This window comes from Vipera berus (genome assembly GCF_964194415.1).
Source record: "Vipera berus genome assembly, chromosome: 2".
Classification (NCBI taxonomy): domain Eukaryota; kingdom Metazoa; phylum Chordata; class Lepidosauria; order Squamata; family Viperidae; genus Vipera; species Vipera berus.
Genome location: NC_138203.1, coordinates 218362813 through 218382408, shown reverse-complemented (window position 1 = coordinate 218382408; position 19596 = coordinate 218362813). Strand labels below are relative to the sequence as shown.

Below are 19596 nucleotides of genomic sequence, written 5' to 3'. Positions count from 1 at the left end.
TAGCTTGATTTTTAGGTGTGTGCCTCGCCCCCAAATTTTCAGGGTAAGCCTTATTTTGGGGGAAACATAGTAGTACTCTGTCAGGTAGGGCTTTAAAGCACATTGTATTGCATTCAGAAACCTATTGGAAGCCAGTGCTGGTGGATAAGTAATAGTGTCACATGAATGTAACATGTTGTACCCATATCTACCACATTATTGCATTCTGGACAACCTGAAACTTCCAAATGGTCTTTCAAGGGCAAACCTTCCCCCCATATAGGTAGTCCTCAACTTACATCCATTCTTTTAATGACCATTGGAAGTTATGGTGGTCTTGGAAAATGTGACTTATAAGCTATACTGAGACTGTTACAATGCCTCCATGATCATGTGAGTGAAATTCAGGTGCTTAGCAACCAGCTTACATTTATAACCGGTTGCATCAACCCACAGTCCAGTGATTTGCGATTTGGGATCTTTTTGCCAATTCCCAGCAAAAAAATTCATTGGGAAAGTTGGATTCACTTAGTGACTATATTTAACATTCGTCAAAATTTGTTATAAAACTTACACCTGCAACAACTTATGACAAAAATTCTACTATAATATAGTTTTATACTATAGTTCTAAGTTTGGGGGTACTTGTAGAAGTTGTTGCAATAGTCCAATCAGGAGGTGGCCAAGGCCTGCCAGTCTAGGAATAGGCACAACTGGTATATAACACACAGTTGCCCCTTACTCTTTGAGTAAGAACTGTGTATACAAGTGAACCCACAGATTCTGCACTAAGTCTGAGTGGGGCAGTGTCATACTGTTCAGAACCAAAGATGACAACATTCCATTTCCTGGATCTGCACGGCTCAGACCCATAACTGCTTAGTCTTGGCAGTGTTGAGCTTAAATTATTACATTGTTCTTTCCCATCCCAACCCTCACAACCTCCAGATACTGGAACAGAACCTCAACAGCTTCACTTGGACGACTGGCAGAAATTTTCCAATTGGGTATTATCAGCATATTGTTGATACCTCCTTGTCCCTGGTTTCATGCATATTCTTATCACTAATTGTGGGTCAGCTCAGAAATAAGGCAAACTCATTTCATATCAGTGACATTACATTATAGAAAAGAGTCGTTCACAAAGTATTTTATACAAAATAATGTTAAATCCTTTGTGGATACAAGATATATTGATTTTTAAAATCTTTCCTCTTCTTTTCCAGGATTATCCATGAAGATGGATACTCAGAAGAGGAGTGCCGACAGTACAAAGCAGTGGTTTACAGCAACACCATCCAATCCATCATGGCTATAATCAAAGCCATGGGTAACCTGCAGATTGACTTTGGTGATCCTTCTAGAGCAGTTAGTTTTCATTTTTACTTCCTTATTGTTTATTAACTTCCTCTGTGGGCATCACAATGCTCGTCTAAAATCTTGAGCTATATATTCATCCAGTTCTGAAAAATGGTGCTTGTTTTCGGTAAAAATTGTTTGCTGAATATGGAAGGCTTGTAAATAGCTGTAGCTCAGCCAGTACAACACAAAACGAGAAGAGATTTTACATAAATCACCTTTTCAGTTTAAAAACAATGGACTCCAGGCTTTTTCTACAAAATCAACTTGGTATGCTTCTTAAGGCCTGATGATGTAAATATGATTAAGCTCGTTTGGGGAGGAGCCAAGGAATTATTTAGCAGTTTTATAGCAAGGACGTGTCAAGAATCCTAGCCGTTCAGTGTCAAAATGGCAACAACCTCTCCCCCATCTGCCCTTCCTTCTTTGAATGCTTCTGTATAAGCTCATTTTTTAAGCCTACAGGAAGTAGCTCAATGAACTTTACTTTCTCAATTGGGGTTGCAGTAAGTAAAAACCACATCGTGCAAAGTTAGTTGTGCTGTTTGCTTAGTGATTGTGAAGTGGCTTTGGCATAACTGTATCAAACAGTGTTTTTCACTCAACAGTTCCACTGAAACGGATACTGTCAATGTGAAAGGCAGCCAACATTTTTGGTCATCTAGTGCAGTATTTGCTCAAGTTTTGTGCAGGGAAGTGGCACTTAGAAGGTAGATTAATTACAGTCATTAGTCATGCAGAAAGCTGCTGTTTTTATTTTTTTCTTTCCCAGCACAGCGCTCAAAATGAAACTATATAGAGGAAGTAAATTTTCCATTCTGCTCTTTGTGTAAAAAGCTACAATCTAATGATTGGTTTTAAAAGAACAGGAGGTTCATATACCACATTGCCACAAAAATGAAAGTCAGAGTGGAATCAGCAGATTCAGGAGTTATTTGAGGTGATATCTGTGCCTCTAATTTTACCAATTCCCAATTCAAACTACTGTGACATGGTGATTTCAATAAAATTTTGGAAGTTGGCTAAAAAGGAAGATATTGTCCATCGAAAGGGTAAAATAATTTTATTTAGATTCAACCTTTAGGCTTGTCTTAGCCTTCTAAAATACTTTGGTGGGAAGAGGAGGAGAAAAGTAATGCTGTAAAAGTAAAACTGTAATGCTCTCTACATGGGGCTGCCCTTGAAGACCACTCGGAGGCTCCAACTGGTGCAGAATGCAGCCGCGCGAGTTGTGTTGGGAGTTTCCCGATACTCCCATGTTACACCTTTGCTCCGCGAGCTGCATTGGCTGCTGGTTGCCCTCCGGGTGAGATTCAAGGTGCTGGTAATGACCTACAAAGCCCTACATGGCATGGGTCTGGATTACCTACGGCAGCACCTGCGAACGGCGTCAACTTCCCTCCGTCCAGTGCGCTCCCACAGAGAGGGCCTCCTCAGGGTGCCTCCGATCAGAGAATGTCGACTGGTGGCCCCCAGGGGGAGGGCGTTCTCTGTGGGCGCGCCAGACCTGTGGAACCACTTGCCAGTTGAGCTCCGGATGGCCCCCAACCTTCGCTCCTTCCGGCGGGATCTAAAAACCTACTTATTTGAGCAATCCGGCCTGCTTTGATGGGTTTGGGGTTGGGTTTTTAACATGGTTTTAATTATTGTATATATCCGGCATAATTATTTAATTGTTTTTAACTTTTGTACTTTGTTTTTTAATATTTATTGCCCTGTACACCGCCCTGAGTCCTTCGGGAGAAGGGCGGTATAAAAATTTAATAAATAATAAATAATAATAATAAAAACCTGACAGGTCTGCCCTTGTATTAAAGAGCCTTGGTGGAGCAGTGGGCTAATGCCTCCTTAAGTAACACCAGCTGCCTGCAATTAGTGCAGGTTCGAGTCCCACCAGGCTCAAGGTTGACTCAGCCTTCCATCCTTCCGAGGTAGGTAAAATGAGGACCCAGATTGTTGGGGGCAATTAAGCTGACTTTGTAATAATGCCGCTTGGGGTGTGTGTGAAAGCCCTAATAAGCAGGCATATACATAGAATGAAGGCTACTGCTAAGCTTGTAAGCCGCCCTGAGTCTTCGGAGAAGGGCGGGATATAAATGGAATTAAAATAAAAAAAATAAAATAAGTATTAGAGTGACCTTTACAATCAGATTATCATGCAATTCAGTCTTGATGTCTTCAGAAGTGGAAGCTGGAGAGAAACTGACATAGTTTAATTATTTTCTCATCTTAGACTTTTCCAACTTCTGCCTTCAAATAATGTAAAATGTTTAGTGGCTGGCTTCTAGCTGTAGGATTTAAGGAGTGTTTACTTTTATAGAATCTTATTTTTCTTCTTTCCATTTATTTTTGGCATTCACCTTTAATCCATCCACAAAGGATTTTTACAATTATTCCGTTCTGCTACCCAGTGGCAATCCTAGTGAAACAAGGTAATTGATTTTTCCATCCCCAGAAGTTCATTTGTTTTGTATCATCATCCAGAAATATTCATTTGGTGGGTCCCACCTTATGGAACATTCTTTTCCCCAAAATTATATCAGCACCATTCCTCTTGGTGTTCTGGAAGTTCCTCAAGATCAGGTTAGGTAACCAAACCTGGGAATCACAGGGAAAGAGATAATGTCTAAATGGCTTCACTATTGAGATGGATATTTCTCATTCTCTCTCTCCCTAGGGTTTGTATATTTTACTTTTACTAATATTTTTTAAATACTGATTCTTTGATTTTTATAATGACTGTTTGTATATCTGTTGTTTTATCAGGTTGCTGTACGTCACCTAGAGTTGTTTTTCTGAGACAGACAACCATACAAATTTGATTAATAAATAATTATATAAATATTTATTTCTTTCCTCAAAATTTAGCATCTTTCTTAATTAGGTGCCTGTCTGATTTGCGATTGATCCTGGTCTGTCCTACCCTTTGCTCAGTAATAGACAATTGGCACGAAATAGGATCTATTTTTGCATTAAATGTTATTATTTCAAAAAAAAAATGGCAAGCTTTCCAATGCTATTAAATTATAGTCCAGATTTTGGACAACTTGGGATATTGCAAGGTGTATATAGTGCTAATTTCTGAATTGAGGATAAAGTTTCCTATCAGCTCGATTCTTGTCACACAAGCAAATTTATCTGGCTTTCTTTTTATTTCCTCTTTAATCGGTGCCTGCAGCACAAAGCCCAAACTACAGGTAATCCACGAGTTATAAGCATTCACTTAATGCTTGTTTGAAGTTATGCGATAAGTGTCCCCTAGTGTTTATGAGAAAGTCCCAAAATTACGAATGTTGCAGCATCATGGCAGTTGTTCGCCCTTATGAATGACTGCAAAGGCTCTTCAGCATTCCCTCTATTCTTCCCCCCCCCCCGGCTCCCCATAACAGCTTCCCCCTCCCTTCCTGCTGCCCCAGACTCACCTTGAGAAGATCTGTCTCCTCTCTGCTGTGATTTCTACCTTTGAGGAAGAGGAGAATCAATGGAAGCTCCTGGATGCCGTAATATTGCATGAGTTCAGGCGCCCATCCTCTTTTGCAGAGAATGGGTATCTGAACTCTCATGAGATCACGGACCCCAGAAAATTTCATTTTCAGTGCAAACTCTGTGCCTGTCTCTGTTGTGATTCAGGGTCAGCCTGTGGGTTCCGCAGTTGGGTCGGACGATTCAGAGGAGGAGGAGGAAGGGGGTGTTGGAGAGCTTGCTGATGAGAGCCCTCAGCCAGGCCCCTCCCACCTGGTCACGACGCAGACCCAGCTGTGTGAGCCTGACAGCGTGGATGAAGATGACCCACAGCTGGCCCTGTTCAAGGACGCCTGACGCAGGAGGCAGTCAATCAGGAGTAAACAGAGGAAGGCAATGGGGCACCTCGGAAGGAGGCAGAGAGAAGCCATGCCCTGAACTGTATAAAAGGGGAATGCGTGGGAGGGCTGGTTTGCTGAAGGCAACCGCTTGAATAGCTCCTGTTTCATGGTTCGTGTTTTGTTCTGTTTGCTTTTGTATCCATAAATTTGGCAGGCTTAGTTCCAGCCTCTTGCCTTCTTGTAAAAGGGGTTGTCCCTGCCTTTTCTGCAGGGCCGGTAGCAGGCTGGTACAGAACAGTCTCCTGCTTTCCCTCAACTCCTTTCTGCCACCATTGGAACACTTTATCCAAATGGAGACCTTAGGGAGATGGGGAACACTGTGATTCAGTGTATTTTCAACCACCCCATTTGCTCCCCATCTTCCCAAGGTCTCCGTTCAGATAAAAGGTGTTTGAGCGCCTATGGGGCCCTTGGAAACCCAGGGTTCGCTCCATTTCGGGGTAACCCTAGTGCTCAAACACCTTTTATCCAAACGGAGACCTTGGGGAGGTGGGGAACTTCGTCTGTGAGGAAATGGGGTGGTTGAAAATTCAGCAATTTGCTTGCACTTTCAAGCATTGAATTTGCATACAGAAGGAGCTCTCCATCTCTCCAAGGTCTCCGTTCAAATCAAGCAAACCCAAAAATCATTTTTCTAAGGTTGATAATGTAAAGAGGTTTTATCAATCACAAGGTTAGAGGAGTCATAGAAAAAGTCAGTATAATGACAGGATGAAAATGAATGGCAGAGCTGCTCTCTATAGCATAACTAGGAAACTAAGTAATCACCTCAGAGTTAATTCAGCACAGCTCTTCTTAGATGCAATTTTTTTCAAGTATAAGCTTGCAACCACAATACATAACAACACAACACCTGTGTTCTGTGGAAATATGATGCAGGGTGGAAATTGAAAGACGAATAGAGGGCTTACTGGAAATTTTTCAGAGAAGAATGAAAGATCAAAATTGGGAATATATTTTATTTTCTTCACTAATAGATACTAAAAGCATTTCCCTATAGATTAGGACAAATCAGGAATTATATATTGGGAGAGCATTGTCCTTACAAGGTGTAAATGTATGATATAGACTTTCTTGGTCATTTTCCCGTTATTCTGTTTTTGTTTTCCTTTTTTAAAATAGTTTTAAATGGTAGGGACTTTTCCACTCACTAAATGTTTTAGAATTGCAATACTACAGAAACCCAAGTAGAGATTGCTGCTTAGGAAAGAGATACATCAGTGTAGTATACTTGAATACTATAATATAATACTATAATACTTGAATTCTATAAGCTCACTTCATTTTGTGAATATATTGCCTGGTTTTTTTTTAAAAAAAAGATTGGAACATCTCTCTTATATTGGGCAAATTTGATAAGAAAAGCAAAGATTATGCACATTTTAAAGTGCTTCTAAACACTACTTTCTATATGCAAAAATGGCATCTGTTTATATAAAATGTTTTATATATTGTTTTGTTTTGTTCGAATAATTCACTGAGAAAGAGCCATTCTGTTATAACATTACACCCCTTAGATCAGAATTATGTTTACTTTGGAGAGTTTGTAATTGTTTCAGATGATATCTCCTTTTTTAAATAGTAGGGTGACCTACATAGTCCTGGAGTTACAACGGCAACTAGGACTGGTGAGATTGCCATTGCTAGGCTGTATAGTCATGTGATGCCACAATTTATAACTGCATCACTTAATGATGGCAATCCTGTTCCCATTGCCATTGTAATGTGAGGACTGACTGCAGGAGATTTTTTTTAAAATACAATGTAAAAAAATTAAATATTAGAATGTAGGCCTTTAGAGGCAAGAAATAATATAAAAGATAGTGCAAGTGAAGTACTTTCTGTTAGAACTTTCAAATACCTACTGCCGAATTTCAAATTACTTTTACAGACCCCAAGAAATTCTAAAGAAAGTGTATCTTCTGAACCAGAGCAAGAAGTAGGAATGTAGGCAGCATTTAAACAGTCAGTTCCATAACTGGTACAAAGGCATGAAAATGTGAGACCATAAATTAAAATCTTACTGCAGATTTCCAACTAAATGTTTTACCTGAATCTATAAAAATAGAAGCTTCCTGGAGTAAAGTTGCCCAATTTACTTTACTGGATTTCTCCAGCTTCTTAGAGATTTTAAATTTTAATCAGACTCTGGGGGGGGGGGAACAGTCTGGAATTCCTTCCTTCCTTCCTTCCTTCCTTCCTTCCTTCCTTCCTTCCTTCCTTCCTTCCTTCCTTCCTTCCTTCCTTCCTTCCTTCCTATATAAACCAATGCCTTGATGCTGAGAAAGTTGTGGCTGTAGATTCTTTAATAGGCTTTCATATGTCTGTTTCCCTGTGATTTTCTTTGAGAAAAAATTAAATATTAATTTTAATGATTGAATCTGATTGATATGCCCCGAAGGAGTATTCCGTATGATAAACATGCAGTATTTCTGCAAAGATCACTTGTCAGAGGAAAACATTTTTGTTTTGTATCAAGAATGGAAACCCATGGATTTCCAGATATAACTGCAACTCCTCATGATTGAAAGTTAGTCACCACTTACAGTTCAGTAATCTGGATGGCAAAGCAACCCAACTTTCTGAAGAAACCGGCTAATGTTAGTCACAGGGATAGCAAACCATTATGAAAGAAATTGTTATGCTTCCTCATAGCAAACCATTATGAAAGAAATTGTTATGCTTCCTCAAAATTATTTAGAGGTGATTGTTTGGAAGTTTATGAAAATGCAACAGTGAGATCTAATAAATATTAATTTCATAGTAAAGTAAAGGCTACTTCTGAAACATTTCAAGCAATCAAGAATTTGTAAACATGCACATTCAGGTATTTTATTATCTGTGAAAACATCTGCATTCTTTATCAATTAGCTATCCAGTACCAGGGACATAAGTCCATGTAGGTCCGTTCCCCCCCCCATTATATCAAGATTATCTGCTCTGCATTGGCTAGATTTAAAGTTTCCTTCACCATATTGATATCCTCCCAAAGTGTCATACTTTAACTCCTGTTTCCTTTAGTTTACCTAGCCCACAGGTCTGCAACCCGCGGCTCCAGAGCCGCATGCGGCTCTTTCAGCCGTCTCCTGCGGCTCCCAGTCCTCTGCCATGTGCAGTTCAAAAAAAAAAGTGGGACTAAAAAAGTTCAATCAATTCAAATATGCAGCGTAGGTGCATATCTCGCCTTGGCTCCACTCTTCAGTCAAACCCTGTTCTACACATGCGCGCATGTACGCGCATGTGCACACATTTTTTGCGGCTCCCAGTTTTTTGCGGCTCCCAGTTTTTCCTTTTGTGAGGGAACTTGTTCCGAGTGGCTCTTTCACTGTTTCAGGTTGCTGACCCCTGACCTAGCCAATGAATTTGGTGATTCTGAATTGGGGAGGCACCCCTGGTATGAAAATCAACTGCTTCCTTTTCGTGTCCTTAGGGGGTCAGATCCTTTATTAGATTTGCTTCAGAATACCCAGAGTGTAAAAAGGGGGAAAAAGAGTTATAATTGAAACATAGGTAAAGGTTCCCCCGCACATGCATGCTAGTCGTTTCCGACTCTAGGGGCCGGTGCTCATCTCCGTTTCAAAGCTGAAGAGCCAGCGCTTGTCCGAGGACGTCTCCGTGGTCATGTGGCTGGCATGACTAGACGCCAAAGGCACACGGAAAGCTGTTACCTTCCCACCGTAGTGGTCGCTATTTTTCTACTTGCATTTTTACGTGCTTTCGAACCGCTAGGTTGGCAGAAGCTGGGACGAGTAACAGGCGCTCACTCTGTTACACGGCACTCGGGATTCGACCCGCCAAACTGCCGACCTTCTCATCGACAAGCTCAGCATCCTAACCCACTGAGCCACCGCGTCCCTTAATTGAAACGTAAATCTCATTAATTAAAAATTCCGTCATACTAAAAAAGAACACCTTCTAGATCATAATTTAAATGCCTAACATTTATCTGAACCAGAATATCTTTCCATAGTTGAAAGGGACACCAGATACATCTAAACTGCCCCCCTCCCCTTTAGTGAGTTCCAAAGCCTGGCAGCAACTGCCAAGTAGGCTTTCCATTTGCTATTATGTCAATATCGAATTAGCCTCTTTCAGAGCAATTCTGTATAATCCCAACCAAAGGTGCTTTCCAAAAAGCCCACCGGACTTTCTTGATTTTTCTTGGAAGATGTTTCACTTCTCATCCAAGAAGTTTTTCCAGTTCTAACTAACTAGTGGGGAATGGAAAAGATTTAATATATAAACAAATCCTTTTCATTCCCCACCAGTCAGTTAGAACTGAAGAAATGTCTTGGATGAGAAGTGAAACATCTTCAAGAAAAAAAATCAAGAAAGTCCAGCTGGCTTTTTGGAAAGCACTTCAGAGACCTGAATGACTGAGAACCTCCATAGACAATTCTGTACAATAATATCTACGTTGGGCTTTTGTCTCTTACTACTGGTGGTCTCGACTTACGACCGCAATTGAGCCAAAAAGATTCTGTTGTTAAGTGAGACGTTTGTTAAGTGAGTTTTGACCCATTTCACGACCTTTCTTGTCACAGTTGTTAAGTGAACCACTGAAGTTGTTAACTTAGTAACGCAGTTGTTAAGTGAATCTGGCTCCCCCATTGACTTTGCTTGTCAGAAGATTACAAATGGTGATCTCATGAACCCGGGACACAGCAACTGTCATAAATATGAACCAGTTGCCAACCATATGAATTTTGATCATATGACCATAATGGAGATGCTGCAAAGGTTGTAACTTTGAAAAATGGCCATGAGCCACTTTATTCAGTGCCGTTGTAACTTTGAACGGTCACTAAATGAACTGTTGTAACTTGAGTACCTGTTTATAAAAATTTTCACACCGTTAAATCGGATTGAACCAGTTGTCAGGTGTCATATCACTGAAATTCTTTCTGTACCATACTGCCTTGTGGTCTCTGATCCAAATACTATTCAGGACCAATCTTGCTCAATTTCAGGATTCAGCTGTCAATTGTTACCCATAGAAATTATTAAGCATAGATTTCTTCATGATATGCATTTAGATATGGCATCTGCTTTAAAACTAGAGGGAGGTTTTGTTTTTTTCCTTTACAGAATATGCTTCCCTTTGGGAAGAATTGTTTGTGAATATAGAGAGGATAGGAGTAAAATGTGAACTTCAGTGTAATGTGACAGATGCTCCCACCCCCTCAATAGCAAATACATGGTCAACTAAAATTCATTTTTGATGCCGTTGTGCCCACAGTAAAAAAAATGACAATAAAGGCTATCTTATCTAAATATCTCAAATTTACTTTGCCTGTAGGATGATGCTCGCCAGTTGTTTGCACTCTCTTGCACTGCAGAGGAACAAGGAATCATGCCAGACGACTTATCCAGTGTGATTCGGAGGCTGTGGGCAGACAATGGAGTCCAGGCCTGCTTTAATCGTTCCCGGGAGTATCAGCTGAATGACTCTGCAGCTTAGTGAGTAGCTTTTTTTTGAAATCTTTTTGCTTGTGGCAACATATTTTGAGCTTTAAATAGTATTTGAGTAATGTCAACTAGCTACACATTCAGAAAAGAGCCTTGGTGGAGCAGTGGGCTAATGCCTCCTTAAGTAACACCAGCTGCCTGCAATTATTGCAGGTTCACATCCCACCAGGCTCAAGGTTGACTCAGCCTTCCATCCTTCCGAGGTAGGTAAAATGAGGACCCAGATTGTTGGGGGCAATAAGCTGACTTTGTAATAATGCCGCTTGGGGGTGGGCCCGAAAGCCCTAATAAGCAGGCATATACATAGAATGAAGGCTATTGCTAAGCACATTTGATTTGTGCTTAGATTGTAAGCCGCCCTGAGTCTTCGGAGAAGGGCGGGATATAAATGGGATTAAAATAAAAAAATAAAAATAAAAAAAATAAAATTAGTGTGATATGGTATAAAAAGATGGCAGACTTTAGTAACTGAAGTAACAATCAGTCAGAGCCAAACTAAATAAAGATGATGGAGCTTTGCATGTTCAGTTTACCCGAGTACTAAAAAAAAACCACCCAAAAAAGTATCTGTACTTGGATAGTATGTGTGTATTCTACCCTCCTCAATAATCTGTTTTTTTGTAGCAGTTTTTCACCCTGTAAATATACATTAGTTTTGTAGTATATTGCAACACAATAACTATATTCTGTATTTCAAGTATTTCTGGCCCACTGTTTTAGGACAACATCTGGTCAAGAGATGACACTGTATGTATAAACAATACAACCTAATAGTATCATTTCATAGTAAACCCCCCCCCCCCAAAAAAAACTTTATAGTATTTGTATAATATATACATTTTTGATAAAATGCAGAGCAAAAAGAAATGAATTTGGGCTGTTCCACAGTTTCGCATAGAACAATAATTTACCTTTGTTTTTTCCTCTTACTGTGATCTAACATCTATCATACTGTCTGAACTAATTTTTGGTGTAAAAACTGCAAGAGCAGCTTTCTGTTTCTTCCATTGCCTTTCCTCATTCATTTTATTATATTGTGTCATATATTTTAGATTATAAGCCCTGTGAGCATATGATTGGCCTTTGCAAGTCATTCTGGGATTCCTTTCAAATAAAGACTGGGCAAAAATGTTTTAAATAAATAAAATGCAATTTTTGAAACAGCTGTGGTTTAAAAAAATATCTTCAAAAGCATAAAAACACATGTACAACAGTCTAGTCTGGATGTGGCTCAGTAGTTTAATTTGGGCTGAGATGTTAAACAGAATCAGATATGATTAGAACTTGGATGGAAGACCTACAGGGAGTATCAGGGCTGTAGACTAGAATGGAAAGTAAAAAATACAACCTGGAACAAGACAATGGCAAGCCACTTCTATATTGCTGCCAAGAAACTTGTCACTAGGAGCCAAGAGTGACATGATGAAAATGTTTATTTATTAAAAGTGTTGACTGCCTATCTTACCACAAGGTAACGCTGGGCGACTACTAATGTTACTTTTTAGTCTAGTTGTAATCAGTACAAGCATAATATCTTACTTTTAAATAGATTGCAGTTGTTGCACAAATTTAAATTGAGAAGGCCCTTGTATTCTCTGTTGCCAATTTTTAATGCAGAATCTAGAAGAACTCGAATCCTTAACTTATGGCCGCAATTGGAACTGGGATTTTGGTTGCTAAACAATGCGGTCATTAAGTCACATGACCAAACCTGATTTCATGACCATTTTATTGTGGTCGTTAAGTGAATCACTATAGTTGTTAAGCAAATCAGGTTGCCTTTAACTGAATCACGTGGTCAAATGACTTTGTTGGAAGTTGGCTAGAAAGGTTGCAAATCACAATCGTGTAATTGCAAAATGCTGCAACTATAGCAAATGAGAGCAGGTTTCCAATAATCCAGATTGCGATAATGTAATTGTAGGGAATAGTGTGATGGTCGTAACTTTGAGGATGGGTCATAGGTCACTTTTCCCAAGGCTGTAGGTTTTTTTTTTGAACCTTCATTAAATGGTTGGAAATCAAAGACTCATTGTAATCCCGAACAGAATTGGTGTATTCCCTTCACAATAAGAGTCATTTTATTTATTTATGACTTGGAAGACAAGTCTGTCTTCAGAGAAAGAGGCCGAAAGGTTAATCCTTCTAGGTGCATAGACGCATGTAGCACTCAGTGTGATCAAGGCTCCTTTAAGTGGAGCCTTATTCCATATTCTGTTCCTACAGTGGCCAGCTATGTGAAAAGGCTGGAAAAGTTGTAAATCGTGGTCTTATGACAGTGGAATGCTGAAAAGGTGAGCTGGTTGCCAAGTGCCGAAATGCGGGTGGGGGCACTGTCAGAACTCTGAAATTGGGGTTTTAAGTAGCTGGGGGGGGCTGTCCCATAGTAACTTTGAATGGTCACTGAGCAACTGATAGTTAAGTGAGGACTACCTGTAAAGCAAAGAAACGTATAATTGGTGAAACTCATTAATCTGATTTTAGGACGTAACATCTTAATGTGATATCTTTGACTTTTAATATATTTAACTAGCTGTTATATATGTGTGTGTGTGTGTGTGTATTTGTGTGTGAACTTTGAAGAATGGGATATAGAATGCTTAGAATATACACATACACATGCAAATATATATATCATGCTTGTTCTTTCCTCGGTACTGTTAAAATACGTCTGTAAATATTCTGAGAGGGAGACAGATTTTTTTTTTTGCAAAGCTTCAATTTTTGTAGAGATGGTCTGCAAAATGTTTTATAGGTCTTGGCCTGGTCTTTCCTATTTTTTCTCTTTTTATTTCACCTGACAAATGACAGAGCAACAGGAGGCCTGTTTGGTTACTGAGAGGGTCTAAAAATGGGAAATCTGCCTAGGTTGAAATATCCATGCAGCTAAACTGGATTCAGTGATTAGGCAGAATTAGTGAGAACAGGAAATATCAGACAAGAAGCCAGAACTAATAAACAGTCTTGGAAAAATAATGTGGTTCTGTATAATATCACAACTCTGGCTTCAGAAGTGGCAATACTGGAGAAAAGACAAATGGATAAAAATAAACAGACAAAGATAAAGATGAAACAGATACAGATAAATGAGTTTCATGTAGGGATTATTCCTAGCCTCTTCTAAGTACTATGAATCCTTGATCAGAAACCAATAAGCAGAAAGGTGATATATAAATTGAATAATGTATAAAAAAAACTTATCCCATGATACTTCTACCAGTTAATATGCTGAAATCGTATACCTGCTTTTATTTTTATACTTACTTAGAAGAAAGAACCATTTAATTCAGTGAAACTGTCTTCTGGGTAATAAACTGTATTATTCTACAGTTATTGATGTTTCCTATGAATATATGTATAAATATTAACCTATATCTGGATAGACTTGTCCAGGTAGAAATCCCAGGGAACCAATTGTAACTATTTCCACTGGAAAGGTTACTAGGAAATAATAAGCAGCATTTTGATTTTGTCTAATATTTGATATATTAAAATAGGATAAGTATGTAGAATATTAGAAAAAATGAGTTGTGTAATAAGTATTTGGATTCTGCTGCATATTATCAGGAGATAGCATTGTAATTAGGAGTGGAAAATCAGATGCAGGTAGTCCTCAATGTACGACCATAATTGAGCCCAAAATTTCTGTTGCTAAGTGAGTCGTTTGTTAAGTGAATTTTACAACATTTCTTGTCACAGTTAAGTGTGCAGTTGATATGTTAGTAACACGGTTGTTCAGTGAATCTGGCTTCCTCCTTGACTTTGCTTGTCAGAAGTTTACAAAAGGTGATCATGTGACTCTGGGACGCTGTAACGGTCATAAATAAAAATCCTTTTCTCCCTCAAAGTCCTGCTGAAATAATCAGGTTTTAATTGTTTTCCTAAACTTCAGTAATATTGCAGCAAACTGAATCTCGGGGAAGATGCTGTGGGAAGAAGAGAACCAGAAACTGAGAAAGCATATGAGTTGCATCCTTGTGTAAAGGTTCAGAACCTTTTAGAGATTGTATTCAGGTATTCCTCAATTTACAACCACAAGGAAGATATCCATAGGGCTGCCTTGCTCAATAACCACAATCCCAGTTCTCTCTGTTGTATTTGTTAAGCGACCACACAGTGGTGCCTTGGGGAGGCCCAGCATCCACCAGCATGTGGAAATCTGCCATGAGCTGCCGGTACATGGGCTCCCATCTTCTCCTCCCTCCTTAAAGATCTCAGCTGGCCAGGCTGACTGGTCCCATGGACGGGAAGGTTTTGGCCAGCTGGGTCCAGTGGTGCACAAGCTTCCTGCCTCCTATCATTCCCAAGAAGCATGGCCTTCTCCATTCCCCACCAATGGTAGAAGGCTTCAGCTGGCTAGGCCCAATAGTGCACAGGTTGAGGAGGCTTCTGGGAATGGTATGGGGAAGAGAGTAAAGGGCAGCTTTCTCAGGAGAGGGAGGCAGGAGGCCTGCATGCAACTGGGCATGCAACTCAGCTGAGGCCTCCCAGGAGTGGGGAAGGGAGGCAGGAGGCCCACTCTCCTTCCCCTAAAACCCTTAATTAACTTTTTTTTCACTTTTAGAGAAAGTAATAAAGTTAAAGATGTAAATATATTTTTCTATTTCAGTTTTGGTGATTGGATTATTTTCCTTTTCAATTCTATATTTTTATTTCATCATTTTGTGCACATGTCTGTATGTAGTATGTAAGTGTATGCGTATATATAGAGAAGAGGGAAGGAGGAAATTCAAGAACCACAGTCTAATTAGTGGAAATCCCACTTTTATTATCTAGTTCTAAAGAAAATAATATTTTTTTTAAAAAAAATGCTGCAGTAACAACATACAGCGTTCATCTAAATGGATCAAAACCATACATTTTTTAAAAAGGCAATCTGAGCTTTGTTTCATGCCTCAGAACAGTAGCAGTTTCCTTGGAGAGCTTTATTGTGGTACTGTCTTCAATGAAGCTCTTAATTTTCCATCTAAATATTTTTTCTGTTTTATACATTTGGAAGAAATGGCTTAAGGAATGTACAGGTAGTCCTTGAATTACAACCACAATTGAGCCCAAAATTTCTGTTATTAAGAGAGACATTTGTTAAGTGAGGTTTTGCCCTATTTTAAACTTTTCTTGCCGCAGTTGTTAAATGAATCAGTGCAGTTAATAAGTTAGTAACCCAGTTGTTAAGTGAATCTGGCTTCCCCATTACTTTGCTTGTCAGAAGGTTGCAAAAGGGGATCACATGACCTTGGGAGGCAGCAACCATCAGAAATACTGTATGAACCGGTTGCCAAGCACCTGAATTTTGATCACATGACCATGGGGTTGCTGCAAAGGCCGTAACTGTGAAAAACGGTAATAAGTCACATTTTTCAGTGCCATTGTAACTTTGAATGGTCACTAAAAGAACTGTTGTAAGTCAAGGACTACCTGTACTTGCACAGGCAATTTGATCAGAACACTAAAATGTTTAGTATTCTTTTTCTGCAAACAATTACATGACTTGAATGTTTGGATAAAGTCACAAAGTGTTTCAGTTCTTGTTGATTGTCTTTCAAGTTTATTTTCTAATTTTTGAAAAAACAGTATGAAAATGTTTAAGAAAATACATCCATTTTTATTGCTACATTCTGTTGAAGTATCATACTGTGTACCTCCTTTAGGCCAAGCTAGACAAACAATATAGTATTATTACATCGGATCCAAGATTTTCGACAGAATGCATGGTTTGGTTTCCAAATTTTTTTTCTTAAGCAGCTATTATAATAGCTTGAACTGTATTTCATTGCTAATGAGGTTATATGGAAATTGATTTCAGGTTCAAATTTTTTTTTAGTGATGATAATTTATGCCCTTTGAAATCATTACCATTCTAAATATTTCCATATATTTTGTCTTTGGAAGTTATACATTTTTCTGTGTCAGATGTATGCTTCTTCTATTTCACCTTTAATTCAAAATATAATACTCAACTTTATCTTTTAAAAAATAGCAGAAATAGATCAAATCTTGCAAGATTGCAATGTTGCCTATAGAATTTGCAGAGAAATTGGTCAAAACTTGCATGATTTGGGAATGGGGGCGTGCATGGGAGAATGGCTTGGAGCTCATTGCACCTGAGTTTGATTTAAAAATTGGGGTATCCAGAAACAATTGCAAAAACACATTTATCTACCTTTACATTCCTTGTTTGGCAGCATAAATGAACTTTGCCAGAACAACTCCTTGGAAAAATAATTGAATGATCTTTTTATTCTATTGTAAAATTATTACTGTATTACAATAAAGTTACCAAACTGAACAGTGTATTCTACTCGTTCCTAAGTCTTTATGATGGCTTAGAGTAAACAAATCCTTTATTATATCTTGGATGCTGATTTCCATTTGTTTTAGCATTAGCTCTTTGGTATCTGTCTGTTTATTATTAGACAGGCATATTATAACAATTTCTGCAGCATATGTCTACTTTTTTTAGGTAAAAGATTAACTGTTCCACACACAAAACCTCGAAAACTAACAGCATTTCCTTTTAAGTTTAATTGGGTGAAATGAAGAGAAAATTTATTTTTCTTTTTATTAATTTATTTATACAGTCATGGCCGAAATTGTTGGCACCCCAGAAATTTTTTCAGAAAATCAAGTATTTCTCACAGAAAAGTATTGCAGGAACACATGTTTTGCTATACACAGGTTTATTCCCTTTGTGTGTATTGGAACACAATAAAAAAGGGAGGAAAAAAAGCAAATTGGACATAATGTCAAACAAAACTCCAAAAGCGCATTTAGAGCGCATTTAGGGAAGAAGAGTCAGTGCCTTTTTTTTTTACATTTGATGTCCATGAATTTCTACATGTGCCAGCCAATGAATGGACATTTCTTCTTGATTTAACTATGAAGTAGTTTTCATTGCATAGGTTGAAAACTGCTAGTGAGAAAAGCCGTAGTGTTGTTCACCCTGAGCAGCAACTTTTTATTTTTTCCATAATGTAGCCCCACAGTGAGACAGGCGGCAAAATAAATAAATGAATAACAGAAACTTCCTGTTGACCGTACTTAAAGATCAAAATTTGCTGGTTGCCATGGCATTTACTTGTGCTGCAGAAAAATAGTTTTCTCCGTATATAAATTCTCTTCAGTATATATACTTTGCATTTTGAAGAACTTTTATTTGGTAGCCAATCATGTGTTTCTTAACAATTCTCATTGCAAAAATATTTTTGTAGGGCACATATGATGCTAGTTAGGCATTCGCTAAAAATAAAGAGGATGAAAGAATGGTGAGGGCTAAAAAGACAGAGAAACACAAATAAACCTTAAGTCAGATTTCACCACTCTGATTCTCTCCAAATGTGCTGGATTACTTCACGCTTCCATCACACTTATTCAACAGTTAACATTGATGGGGAAGATGGGATATATAATTAAATATGTAAAGGTGGGGAAGTCTGTATAAACTTAATTGTTTATCTTATACATTGTGGCTATACTAATGCTGTAAGGTGCAAAATATATAGCTGATAAAGCCATTGAGCCCCTTTATTATATCAGGACTTGTTGCTTCTAATTTGAATAAGCTGTTCAAAGATTATTCAGTTTCTTTCATCTTTGCCTATCATGCTGGTTTGATGCGCTTTATGATTTGCAAAATAATACGAAGCAATATTTGTCTAGTCTTCGTCTAGTCTAATCTCCTACCCTGTCCCTCATGTCTTCAGGCCCCTTATCATTTTGGTTTCTCACTTCTGGATGTCTTCTGTAATTTGATCTTAACGGTGTACGTTGTTGTTGCAGCCTATGAATACATTTATCATTTTCTGCACCTGTAACACATTCAGTTTGTGATCCACCAAGGCATCCACTGTTGCCCCATATGATCTTTCCACAAATCCTACGTGCCCTCTTCTTTAGTAGCTGCATTTCATTCCAATGACGTAGTCATTAATCAGAATGGTTACTAAATGGATACAACACTGATTTCTCCTGTCTCAGTATGAGACTTTACATTTGACAATTTTAAATTCATATTGCTGGGTTTTGCCCAATATTACATTTTGTCAAGAGCTTTCGGAACTCTTGATATTTTCTGCTAAGCTATTTGCTGTCTCTCCTATCACTGGGTAATGTAAAAAATTTGATACTCATATTTTCTTACTCAGATTCAAACCATAAATACTTTGTACAATGTAGGGCCTAGGAACTGAGTCTGTGGTATATTTTTTGACATTTCCCTCCATCTTTTTGGGTATGTAGTTCAACCGGCAATGTATTTATGTAATAGCATAGTTCAGTTCACATTTTGTCAACTTTTCTAGTAGAATCTCCTGGGTGACTATCAAATGCTTTGCCAAAATGAATATACAGTAACTCTATTGCATTACTCTGGTCAGTTAAAACAAAGAAAGGAAATCGGGTTGATTTGACATGATTTATAAATTTAAGTTGGCTTCTGCCAAGCATTGTATTCTTTTCTAATTGCTCACCAACTAAATGCTTAATAATTTGTTACAAAATTTTACTAGTTATTGGCATCAAGCTGACGAATCTTGGTAATCTTTTCCCTCTTTTTCTGAAAACATGAACAATATTTACTCATCATTATAAGATATTATTTACCATGTCTTTGTTACTTCTGTAACATCCAAGTTAAGAACTCTTATTGCACTGTAATCTCAAATCTAGGATGTGGACATTTTTGTGTATTATATATTAAGTGCAACATATATATTTAATAAATAAAAAATAAGTGTGTACATTAAACAGAGAATGTATTTTGAACTGTTCTAGGTAGTCTGTGGTTTGGCTCAGCCAAAATGTAAAACATTTTGATTGTTTGTTATTTCAGTTAATGAAAAATCCAGTGTTATTTTATAGGCCAAATGCAGTAAGTTCAAGTTGACAGTAGAAAAGCCATCTGCTAATAATACTTTAATTTGAATTCTTG

The 19596-nt window shown here is 38.2% G+C and overlaps 1 protein-coding gene across 1 annotated transcript in view; it reads left to right on the top strand.

Moving 5' to 3' along the window:
* GNAI2 (G protein subunit alpha i2) overlaps window positions 1-19596 on the top strand; it is a 136120-nt gene that overhangs the window by 77647 nt on the left and 38877 nt on the right. Inside the window, exons 3-4 of the mRNA XM_081320722.1 lie at window positions 1206-1347; window positions 10501-10661. Coding sequence (XP_081176848.1) covers window positions 1206-1347; window positions 10501-10661 — 303 coding nt within the window. The remainder of the gene's footprint in view (window positions 1-1205; window positions 1348-10500; window positions 10662-19596) is intronic.